The 12,345-nt window shown below is 35.5% G+C and overlaps 1 protein-coding gene and 1 non-coding gene across 2 annotated transcripts; one reads left to right on the top strand and one right to left on the bottom strand.

Moving 5' to 3' along the window:
* Positions 1–1,009: 1,009 nt before the first annotated feature.
* Positions 1,010–3,499, bottom strand: LOC137392798 (V-type proton ATPase subunit D-like). Its single transcript, XM_068079128.1, has 3 exons — positions 3,103–3,499; positions 2,724–2,912; positions 1,010–1,546 (listed from the first exon to the last, which is right to left on the bottom strand). The coding sequence occupies exons 1-3, from the start codon at positions 3,452–3,454 to the stop codon at positions 1,338–1,340; spliced, it is 750 nt and encodes a 249-aa protein (XP_067935229.1). The 5' UTR covers positions 3,455–3,499; the 3' UTR covers positions 1,010–1,337.
* Positions 3,500–3,670: 171 nt separating this feature from the next.
* On the top strand, positions 3,671–3,742 carry Trnaa-ugc (transfer RNA alanine (anticodon UGC)). Its single transcript has one exon. It is a non-coding gene; the product is annotated as a tRNA-Ala (tRNA).
* Positions 3,743–12,345: the final 8,603 nt, after the last annotated feature.

Below are 12,345 nucleotides of genomic sequence, written 5' to 3'. Positions count from 1 at the left end.
TATCTGAGAGCACATACCCAACGGCTTTGCAATACCACACAGGGTGATTGCATAAGCAAATGATTGTCATTACTTAGCTTACTAAAATTTTCCATTGGCAATCTGCCAGGCTAATAGCAGGTAACAGACAACTCTCATTACTTCTCATTGTTTGTAAGCTGATTTTTAATACTCGGGCAATGCCGGTAGCACAGCTAGTATAGAATATAAAAAGCAATTAGCTGTTAGTCCATCACTGCAAAATATTTCAAGCAGACTTGATCTGATATTTCATAGACTTGCTCTAATCAGGTGATCTTTTATTTCATTGACGAACATGATGGCAACAGTTAGAGCCTATGAACTGAGGCTAACCCTGCTGCTAAACCTCCGTAGTGGCTTCTTTAGAGCCACCTCTGAAAGCAACACACCTATTGCTGTACTAACTCATAATTATGTATTTCAGCCTTGATGTTAGTCTCTGCTTTCCTACTAAGACGGCTGTACTCACAATGGTTGTTGTCTGCTTCTCTTAACAGTGGCCTCACTCAAAATTTATTAAAATATTATATTTGCTGTTTTTTAAATTTCAGTGCTATTATTTCTCTGGCATTAAAAACTTTGAGGAGTGCTCAGGGTAGTAAAGCGTGCATTCTATAAATTATAAACAACTTTTTACTTGTATATTAACCATGAAGATTCTATGTCTCGCATAGTTACTTTTTTCACTCAGGTTCTAAACATATCGAAAGGTAGCAAATCTTTGGATGGTTGATAACCAGTTGATAGCAGTAGTACTCGTGTTTGTTGAGAGTTGCTTCCTCACAAACTTAAGAGAAGATAATTCCATCTTTACAGTTTAAAACTTTTTTATGAAACTAATAAAAATGATCAATCCAATTTTAAAATGCAGTTTACTTCTAACATAAACTGAAAATGTCGAATTAGCCATTGTGACCATCAACTTGACGCACAACAGACATTGGTGCCATTCTATCATATCTTGAAACTGCTGGATAGCCACCACAAGTCATATACAGTCCTTTTATTACAACAGAAAGTGATTGGCAAGTGATTTGTGCCATAAACCACAGTCAGCCCTTACACCAACTGGACAGATACTGACTTGGAATAAGTTTCAACACATGACCTCTCTCCGACATTGCACCATTATCAAGGAATAATAAAAATTATACAGTTCATTTACTGAAATGCTTCCATTATATCATAACCGAGACCTATGCATATATGTAACTATTAACCATTTGATAAAAATAGAATAGGAGGTCTTTTTACAGACAGTCGATGAGTTTCTATAAGCTGGCTCAAGTGTAAACAAATTCTAGCAAATCTTCTGGCTAACTGAACAATAAATCCTCATCGTACGTGTCATCCATGATGTTAGGAGCGTCAACATCCTCTAATCCTTTCTCCTTCTTGCGAGCCGCAACTGCTTTCTCCTCCTTTTCTTTCGCAATCCGCTTTTTCTCCTGCACTTTTTTAAGTCGGAAAAAATCCTCTCGTTCTCTCTCATCTAGCTCAGAAATGATGTAAGCTAGGGTGGCCTCTAAAATATAGGGTTAAAAGACTGTTTTATATTAATATTGATTAATCAGGCATTGAAAATATGAAATGCACTGGCTATACCAAATGTAGAAAAAATGTGACCCTGTATTTTGAAATACTGGGTTCAAGGTGCGATGCGTTGACTTGTTTGTAGATCCATTGGCACGTAGAAGGCCTCGAATTTGACTCAAAACTTACACAAATATTAAAAAATGGTAATTTCTTTGAAAATAATTACAAAATCCTTATAATATATGGCCTATCAAATAGGAAAGCTCATAATAGGAATTGTCTATTGTTTTCTTTCTCATAAATGGTTAGCCAACAGCTCACTTTAAATCACGACTGATAGGTTGGGAATTACTCCCCCCACCAATAGAGCACTAAATGCAGGCTTCCATACACAAAAGCCAAATTTCCAAAATAAGCATAGTAACCATGGATATCAAGAAGCAATGACAGCCAAATTGGTTGAGAAATATTCCAATCATGTTATAGACAAACAAGCCATATCAACTCATTCCCAACACATTTCTTGTAAGGAAACACAACTCTGGTATAAATGCACGCTATAAAGTAGCCAGTCTTAAACAGTAATGTTGTGTGCAATCTACAAATGTGTTATTTATCCAAGGGAATAACATAAATCAGTTTAAACAGTCAACAAGATGTACTTTCCCACTGACCATATCATTACAGCAACAGGCTGAAAACAATATTTTTGGCTACCAAAAGCCTTTTGAATAGCACTGCCAACAAAAAGTGCTACTTATCACAAGGAAACACAAAACTTATTTACAGCGCATTAAAAAACTAATAAAAATATCTGCCTTTCTATGGATAATAAAATAATCAGATAAACATTGACAAATCTTGGTCATTGCCTGCAAGCATGCCTGTGATCAGCTAACTAAAAACATTCTTAAAGTTATAACAACAAAACAGATGGCGATTCTGAATCTCACTGATTTTGGCTGTAACATTATACTCAAATAATACGAGTAGACAGAAAATATGACAGTATGAACAACTATATAGAAGTTTTAGACCTGTATGGAACTACAAACGACTAGTACAGTTCAGCATAAAAGTATAAAATAAAGTTTATTATCTTTGCAAACCTTTTATCATGGTGAGCCTATTATAATAATGCTGTATGTTTTAAATGAGAAACTTACCAATTCTAGGTATAATCACATGCTCAATGGCATTGACTCGTCTATTGGTAACCTTTATCACCTCATCCAAGGTAATAAAAGAAGTCTGAAGAGAGGCAAGTTTGACTAGAAGTTGAATGGCTCTAAAATAATTCTTCTTCAGTTTGTCAATCTGTTGGCCTCCTCTTGATAGACCAGTCAGTTCATACGCTGCCAAAACAGGACTATAAATTTATATTCGGTTTGATTTCAGTTACTGAAGTCACAAAAAACAGTACATGTCAAATCTAAGGATTTTAGACAGTACAAATTTAAAATTAACGTAACAAACATATGAAATGAACTCTAAAAACCGTCAGAAAAAAAGATGACTTTATAAATTGAAAGTACATATACTTACAATCGTTTCCGTCTTGATAGTCTTCGAAGATCGGCAAAGCAACACCTGCTACATTGTCTTTTCTCGTCCTAACTTTAGTTTGGGCTCTAGAAACATTCTGAATAACCATATGATTAAGATCTCCAGCAGAAAACTTAGCTTCTGCCAACGAAAAGCTTGCCTCCTTCATTACTTCACCCATCATTACTTTCGTGTCAATTATCTTTTTCAAAACGGCACGAAATCTCATCGTCAGGGCATCAGACTTCTTCTTCAATAAACTATGACCTTTTTGAGCACCTTTCAGTCGCGTTTTCATTAACGAGAGCGCCATTGGCGATGGAAAAATATTTATTCTGTCCTTCCCAGACATGTTGAAGCCGGAGGTGATGCTACATAAACATTCGCTCTTCGGAAACTTGCGTGATCATGTGACTGTGAAGCTGATTGATTTATAAAATTCTTCATTATTGGCTAAACTTCTTTAAAAGAGCAATAACTATTGGTTGTATAAACCGGAAACAGTGCTTGTATAAAATTAGAAAACATACTAATTTGTAACATCTGTAATTTACGATAAAGTATGGAAGGGGATGTAGCTCAGTGGTAGAGCGCACGCTTTGCATGTGTGAGGCCCCGGGTTCAATCCCCGGCATCTCCACTGATTTTGCGGTTTAAACAGAAAGCGTGACAAACAATTTGCTTTCTGCATTAGTTATTATTATATATTTTGGCTGTGTTTTTCTACCACATTTCACTGTAATGACTTTCTTATTTGCAATTGGACACTGTAATATGTGTATGCGAACAATTGGCAGCATATATTGCAGCGCAGTATGGTAAACCTTAGGGTTTACAATACTGCGTTCCAATCTATACTATCCACTTGTTTATTGTCTTACAAAAAACTGGGTCCATACTTTTAGGATACAATTTGTGGAGATTTTTGACACTTTAGTGAACTTCCTCTATGCTGACCAATAAGTTAAGGATGCGATTACAATTACATTTATGGTGGCAGAGTAATTCCAAAAAACATTTTGCGCACAAGTAATTTTTGACGCGCGTTTAACATAGCCAACCAGTAAAAGAATTTCATATAAATTACAGAGGAGGTCACAGTAATTACTAAAATTGATCTCTTTTGTTCTGTTCTGGTTTCTTGTGCAGTTATCTCTCAACCATGCCTGAGCATAACTCTTTCACATAATAAATAACAGTTTTTAGCTGAATAATAATAATTAGCCTGCATTAGTGTTCTACCCAGTTACGAAACTAAATTCTTAACCAGCGATACGACTTGGAAAAGCATGCTTTAACACTTCCTGTAAGCACTGCTATGCGGTTTAAGACACTGCTGACAACTTCTGATTACAGTGAGCTAAACAACCAAGAATTTTGGAAATTTTTCTAAAAAGAGTTTGTCTAGTCTCTCATGTTGACTAGTAACAGAGTGCGCACATGTTAAGTTCACAGGCTAACAAGTAACAGAGTTCTCACATATAAAGTTCACAGGCTAACAAGTAACAGAGTTTTCAAATGTAAAGTTCACAGGCTAACAAGTAACAGAGTCCTTACATGTAAAGTTCACAGGCTAACAAATGGCAGAGCTCTCACATGTAAAGTTCACAGGCTAACAAGTAACAGAGTTCTCACATATAAAGTTCACAGGCTAAAAAGTAACAAACAAATGATGGTCTCAAATGGAGATTTTTCAAATTTAAACTCTTAAATAATGATTAGCTCAGGTAATGTGCATTTCTACTCTATAATTCAGCAAATCTGAGAGTCTATTACTTCATACTTGACCAGTAAGAATTGTATAGGGTTGAGAGAGTTTCTTCAAAAGGTTTACAACATTGAAGTTTCTAATTTTTAAAGCTCACTAAAAACAAATTCATCATTTTGTATCAATTTTGAGTAGATGGATCAAAAAACTTGCGCTTTTAAATTTTCTCTGTTCTAAAATGTTTTGCTTGCTAAAGCGCGCTAAAACCTAAAAGAAACATTATTATCAACAAAAAGCAAATTGTTAGCCAGAAAAGCAGATTATACAATAGGAATCTGAGATGATCATTGATATAAAACAGAAAAGAACTAATAATCAATGTCAGTTTTTTAATTTTCAATTTGTAAACAAGTTGTTTCAAAGCTCCTCTTAGTTCAAAGTATAACATTCTCACTTGATCATAATGTTAGCATATTGATTCTACAGCTTACAGTTTAAACTTAAATACTTTCTTGCTTACCAAATACAAGTTCAAAATCGGATCTATAGATGTCTATAGATATCTATAGATATATATCTATCTATGCTACCTTTTTCATGGGCACGGTTTTTGTGAGTTGTGAGTTGCCAGAACCTGAACACGTTCAATCAATCTTGTTGTACAATATGCTTAGCTATGGTATTGTTTATGTTACAAACTAATACATTTCTGCTCTCTATCTTCAAAAAGATTCATAACTGCGAGTAAACCATTTAGTTGGAGTTATTTTCTCTCAAATCAAGAAAATACAACTCTACAATATTTCAGTTTCGACTAGGTATGTAGTGCTTTGACAAGCTTCAAAAACTTCATACTGTAACTTATACCTAGTCTATATATGATAGTGAAAGAAATATAACTTGTTGTACATGATACTATTCAGCACAAATTTTTGCTAGCCAATAGCTGTTTAAATATGTTTGTGTTACAACATTTGTGAGCGTGCAGGTTGTCAGCGAAACAGAAGTGGAGTTGTAACAAGTTATCATATATCAGAAACAGATAGATTTTAGACCAAGTTAGCAATTGAGCAATCAAAAGTATGTATACTATTCCAGTTAAACAAAATTTTACCGATCGCATATTAGGGTCAGTTGAGTTAACATTGAATTGAAATGTTTGAGTTTCATGAAAAGCTTTAATTCTAACAGTTAAAATAGTAGCTGCAAAATTGAAACTTCTTGTTTATCTGAAATAGTCTACTAAGAAGAAAATCTTTTACTAAAAACAGGTGTTTTTAAAGTATTATGACCAGTTCATACAGTTGGCCAGCCCTTAGCTGGTTGCTAATTTGAACTTGTTTATTGCATTTAAAGAATGTTTATCACATTTCACAATAACATCACCATTCTTAAACTTTGCTTAACTTCAAACACTACTAGTACTCTAATATTAAATCATGTATATTTTTTTCATATATTATCTACAATGATAATGGCAATGATAATAATAATATTAATAATGATAATGATAATAATAATGTTAATGGCAATAATAATTATGGCAAAGTGGCAAGTGCAGTGCACTGGAGCATATGCAAGAAACATGAGTTGCCCCACACAGAAAAATGGTACGACCACAGTGCAGAAGCTGTATTGGAGAACGAGAAAGTGAAGCTGCTATGGGACTTCAATGAGCAGACAGACAAGGTTTATAAAGCTAGAAGACCAGACCTGATACTAATAAACAAAGAAACCAAACAATGTCAGGTCATAGATATAGCAGTACCTGGAGACACAAGGGTAGTACAGAAGGAAGATGAGAAGATTGGTAAATACAAAGAGTTTGGGTTCGAGATAAACAGACTGTGGAAGGTGAAGACCGAAGTGATACCAATAGTAATTGGTGCACTCGGAACAATATCAATGAGGCATACGTGTATATGTAGCATACCTGGCCGAGGTAAGAGTAAGCATGTCTTTTGAGACTATACAGGAGACAGCTATCTTAGGAACAGCACACATATTGAGGGAGGTCCTCCCTTAGTGGAATTGAGGAAGATGTTAGATCATTTGGCCTTTTGTTAAGGCCCGGACTCAACATGGTTTAAAACCAGTCACCTACCACCACCCGACTGTGAAGAAAAACCTTTTACAATAACAATAATAATAATAATAATGGTAATAATAATAATATGACTTGTATGATTGTATAATAGACTAGTAGTAAGCTGGTTGATTTCCTTCCTTGTTATCGGATAGCCTGCAGGTGGTTGTTTAAAAGGCTGGCTTTCAAGAATCAGATGAAGCTTTTAAACCAGATATGTTCAGATATTTTAGTAACCTGGTAGAATGCACGAAGCACGGAGCACGCGCTTGTGAATTTGGATGAAGTTGACCAAAAATTTGGAAACACATATCATTTGAGCAGACTAATAGACACGCACACAAGTAGACACCCACGCACATGCACACGCACACGAGTAGACACCCACAATGACAATGTGAGAATTGTTAATATAGATTCCATCTAAATCAAACTTCAAAGTATTTAACAAAACATGAACAATATATATCAATAAAAATTTATTACTTTAGTGAAAATAAAGACCAAGACTCTCGTTTATCATATCGAGAAGTCTGCTTAAAAACGCGTGTTGAAAAAAATTATGAATTTAAACAAAATATGAACAGCGAGTAGAAAGGCAGCTGATTCCACAAATTGGAAAGATAGTTCTGGAATTAACATAAAAAAATTGTAAGAATGGCTCCTTTGTTGAAGTAGTGTACTTGCATGCCACCTTCGATGAGAGAGTCATATGAGAGTGTTTAAGAGCAGTTCAAAACATTAAAAGATAATGTCATAATGCATACGTACTTCAATGCTTATGAGAAAACTCATCTGTCTGGGCCTGTAGGTATCAAACTTAGAGTTGAACTGTTCATTAGTATATACATCTATATATATTTCTCAAAGTTTGTGTGTGGATTCACTCGTCGTTGTACATGTCTAGCCATGGCTATTAAAATCTTGGAATGGAGAATCAGTATTGCAGAAGGTTTGATTCCAGAAAGACCCTCCGGTTCACCAGTCCATTGCCTTACCAATTTACCTGCATGAGCTTGATGGACACATTAGGCAATATATGTCATGCTATATGGGAACAAATTTGCTACCGCTCTCCGTCACGAAGTAACGTCATGAGAAGCGGTAGCTCTTATTAGTAAGCTTAGTCAAATTATCCATTGGCAACGTGCCAAGCTAATAGCAAGTGGCAGGCAACTCTTATTACCTCTCATTGTTTATAAGCTGATTTTCAATACCCGGGCAAAGCTGGGTAGCATAGCTAGTAAATATATAAACATATATATACATGTATATATGAAAATTCGACGATTTTAGACGAAAGTTTTTTGCTGCAGCTAAAACTTTGTTTCATGCGTGGCATTCGTCTGGCTATTTTTATCTTAATTGCTTTGAAATGACATATATATATTTACATTTACATGTATATACATTTTTTGTACATATATATAATTAGAAGAGTAATGTGTACTTAGCTTATGCATAGTACAAGATAAAATATAAAGAGCACTTAGCTGTTAGTCTATCACTGCAAAATGCTTCAAACAGACTTGATCTAATTTTTCATAGATCTGCACTAATCAGGTGATCCTTTATTTTATTGACAAACATGATGGTGATAGTTAGAGCCTATGAACTGAGGCTAACCCTGCTGCTTAACCTCCATATAAAAGTGATTTTAAAAAATTGATTTTAAAAAATTGTACGATTTATTTTGCGCATGAAGCACATGAATTTAATTAATTCACTACAAACAATATTTTTATTTCTACTCGCATGTATCAGTGGAGCCATTATTGAAACATATATGAAGTTGTCTTCCCTACATATTAGTTGTAATTAATATACAGTAGCTGCGATTTTTTGCTACTGTCCGTAGTTCTGATTAGTATGCAAAAGAAATGAAATATCTGGCTGTCATTAGGACTGACAACCATGGACATTCCTTCATCATATATTAATCACCGAGTAGAAATGGCGGAGTCGGGAAAGCATCAGAGCGGCGACAGCGCCAAAAGTTCCTTGTTAAGTTAAAGCAATAAGTTGTTATAAAATATTTGCAAGTGTCTCAACTGATAATCAGGATCTATGACAGCTTTTATTAGGTTAGTACCGAACAAACTCTTCAAATCATTAGTTTAGAAAATCAGCGGAAGCATCTGGCGATAAACTACTTATCTAAGTAATTATCTAGCTTTGTAAAGTTATACAAGAGATTTCTGTTTGCACCTATTAAACTGAGATTTTACTTAATGTATTGATTGAGTTCATTCTTTTAACCAGATTTAAAACCAATGAATAGCGACATACTTAAACTTCAAAATTATGAGAAAATTTGAGATGCGGACAGGATAAACTCATGTAATACCCGCGTCCAGCTTAGCATATAAGCCATATAGGCAGGAAAGCCTATCTGCATTGTTTGGCACTCATCACTGTATAATTTGTGGAAATGCGTGCCATTAAAATTTACCCACAATCCTATAATATGTCAAAAATGTAATGTACAACAAAATACAAATTGTGGCAGTTTTTGCGGTTAGATTTTTGAAGGTAAATACTATTCCTACAATGGTTGACAGATGAATGAAATCTTCAAGAATAGTTGGCGTGATGTGAATCAGCTGTCGGTTTTTACACGCTTTCATACACGTACTCACTTCTCGAGCAGCAACTTATGTGGGAACCATCCGAAAGCCTCTTGGCGCTGGAACAAGGTTGGTTTTTAAACAGATGAGTGCGCTGGCAGACCAGCGCGATGTGAGAGATCGTCATGTTTGATCAGTATGTGCATGATTATTCTTAAAGGCTGGTTCACACTACATCGCTGTATCTCGGCGTTGATGCCAAAATACTTCGGTGATCGTCGATGATAATGATGTTCACACTATCATAAACCCATCCACGTTTGCACCCGGAAATACTCTGTGACGCAATGCTCTCATTTCTCTTTTTAAATTTTTGCGAAGAAACCTTTTTGTTTTGGCGTGCTCGAATCAAATACTAGTCTCGCAGGGACTACTGTAAACAGATATGAATAAATAACGCTATCCGCGACCGAGAATCCCCATCGCCAAAATGGTTACATTTGAAAGGCGGTGGTCGGTGCTCGGCGAAATATCGGGATAGTTTGACAGCTGCAAACTTTTTCGACTTGTCCGGGTTGCTTCGTCGAAGCCATCGGTCCAGGAAAGGAAGGACGCCAGAAGGATGGTCTAGGATGGCCCAGGATGCCGGAAAGAAAATGCTGACAAACAGCGATATTGTGTGAACCAGCCCTAAGCTTGAAAAAGTGATTGTAGCCGGGAAGCTGAGTAAGTTGGTTCGATTCCTACACGATATAACCTAGTTTCCTACTGCTCTTTGCGTGGCCTCTGGCAAATGGATGGACGGGCGATTGGACGAACGGATGGACACCACTCTTATAGGAGTAAAGATTCCCATATTTCACTCTTGTTCAGAGTTTCATTATCCGAAATTACTCCTTTTTTATTGGTTGTTTTACCAAAATTTGTACTTAACATTCGAAGTTATCTCTGATAAAGTAACAACAACTATCACACACAATAAATCGCAGAGAATTTCCATTCTCTCACATCTAGTTGGGTAAAGCTTGATGCCTTTTAGCTATCCGCATTTGTTACGATAGTCAAAGACACGAAGACAAAGTCGACTTTATACAAACAAAGTGTTATAATCTGAAACATCGTTTCTCATTGGTCTACGAATATCAATCCTAACTAGGGTAAACCAAGTGTTAGACATATTTTCTGCTAGAGTTTTCATAATAAACCAAGTTTTGCCTAAGATCTCTGATATTTCCTTTTGGTACTAGGCTAACAGCACTTTGCCGCTGTGTCATCTCTCAAATGCCAATAAAGTGAGTCACCCATAACTCATCCATATTTCGCTATATAGTTTTCATGCGCTGGATCAATAAATCCATTATTTTCTGGCAGCGTTGCCTTACGGCTTGCTGATCTGGCATTTTGACATTACCTCTAACTTACTTCAATTACCTGGAAAGGTCTCTCAATGTCGAATGCTTGCACTAGTCACCCGGTGTACTAATGAATAGTAATTATTTTTAATAGAGAAATTATTCTTGTGGCTTATATCATTTACCCAAATGCAGAGTGAAATGAGAATCAGCACAATCTCTCATTTAGAAACAAATGTGACCTTCAGCTATAAACGCAAGCTGTTCAATAAACTATGGGCGGGGCAAGGCCTGTGGATGCCAGGGTAGTTTTTGCTACATCTGAAAGATGCCCCAATACTGCAGCATGAAGCAGCTATGCAAAGGTAAGTTTAACTGATGCGCATTTAGTAGGTTTCCTTCAATCGGAAAGGAGTTCTCCTCGATGCCTTTTATCGATTTCACAGCATTAATGATAATAATAATGATACAAGAACAGCCAAATCTGAGGAAAAGTTTATTTTGTTTTTTTGTATGGTTTCTGCACATAAATGAAGGCATGTATGGCATAACTATTTATTGATAATCATCAACTAGATAATGCTTTTCATTACGTGCCAAAAAACATGAAAAGATAGAAATTATGAATTATTGAGTGAGTTGTTCAAAAGTGTTTTGAAAGTTGGTAATCTAATAGTCTTGCGGAATTGTCAAGACAGTGAATTGAAAGTTGTAGTAACAGAAAATTCATAAACTGTAACATACGATAGTGGATGTAGTTTGTTGGTTTCACGGAATAAAAAATGATGTTTGGCGTTTGTTAGGAAGGATAAATACAAATATTCTGGGAGAATGAAAATGAGTAAACTTTATAAACCTACCAAGAGCCTTGGAAAACATGGACTTCCTCTTTTGGCCATATGAAGCATTAGCAAGGTAGATTTCCACTGAGTTCCAAACATGTTTGCAGTTACAACTGTAGCCTTTCATATGTTTTCAGAGAAAAATATAAGGAATTCTCCTCTCATATTCATATCAACTTCTTTCAAGAAGTATCGTTTTAATTTTGACCAAGACAAAGTCTATTTTTAGTTAATGCCAACCCTAACTCCCGAAGCAAAGGGGCAGAAGTAAACTTAAAAATTTGCATACATTCATCAAGTTGTTTTTGATAAAATCATAGACCTCAAAATGCAGTGTATAAAAAATAGCCTAAGGTTATTATAGCCTTGATTTAATATGTTTAACGAAATATTCATCAGAGTCAAAATCTAAAATCAAATCTTATAATGAATTTGGTATGTATAACGTTGATAAATGTGGCATTTTGTATAAAGGGGTGCCAACATTTGGTCATTTGAAATGAGATAATATGCTTAGCCTATATCCTAATTTATTCTCTTATTATCACAAAGCTGCACATTTTTGAACGATTATTTGCATGAAATTATCCGGTAGCTGCTTAGCTTCTCCTGACGTGGCTCCGGTCGGCCCCTTCCACCAATTTCCTCAGCAGACGGATCGTATAGAGCCTCTTAGTTCTTATTAAAC

This window comes from Watersipora subatra, chromosome 4 (genome assembly GCF_963576615.1).
Source record: "Watersipora subatra chromosome 4, tzWatSuba1.1, whole genome shotgun sequence".
In the NCBI taxonomy this organism is placed as follows: domain Eukaryota; kingdom Metazoa; phylum Bryozoa; class Gymnolaemata; order Cheilostomatida; family Watersiporidae; genus Watersipora; species Watersipora subatra.
Note: the sequence above shows the minus strand (reverse complement) of the source record. Positions and strands in the feature narration are given on the sequence as shown.

What these genes read in the sequence shown, in the direction of transcription:
- LOC137392798 (XM_068079128.1), bottom strand. Translation starts at nt 3,454, where the DNA reads ATGTCTGGGAAGGACAGAATAAATATTTTTCCATCGCCAATGGCGCTC. An exon ending in CTATCAAGACGGAAACGATT is followed by an intron (nt 2,913 to 3,102) that starts GTAAGTATATGT and finishes CTGTTTTGGCAG; the next exon opens with CGTATGAACTGACTGGTCTA. An exon ending in TGTGATTATACCTAGAATTG is followed by an intron (nt 1,547 to 2,723) that starts GTAAGTTTCTCA and finishes CCTATATTTTAG; the next exon opens with AGGCCACCCTAGCTTACATC.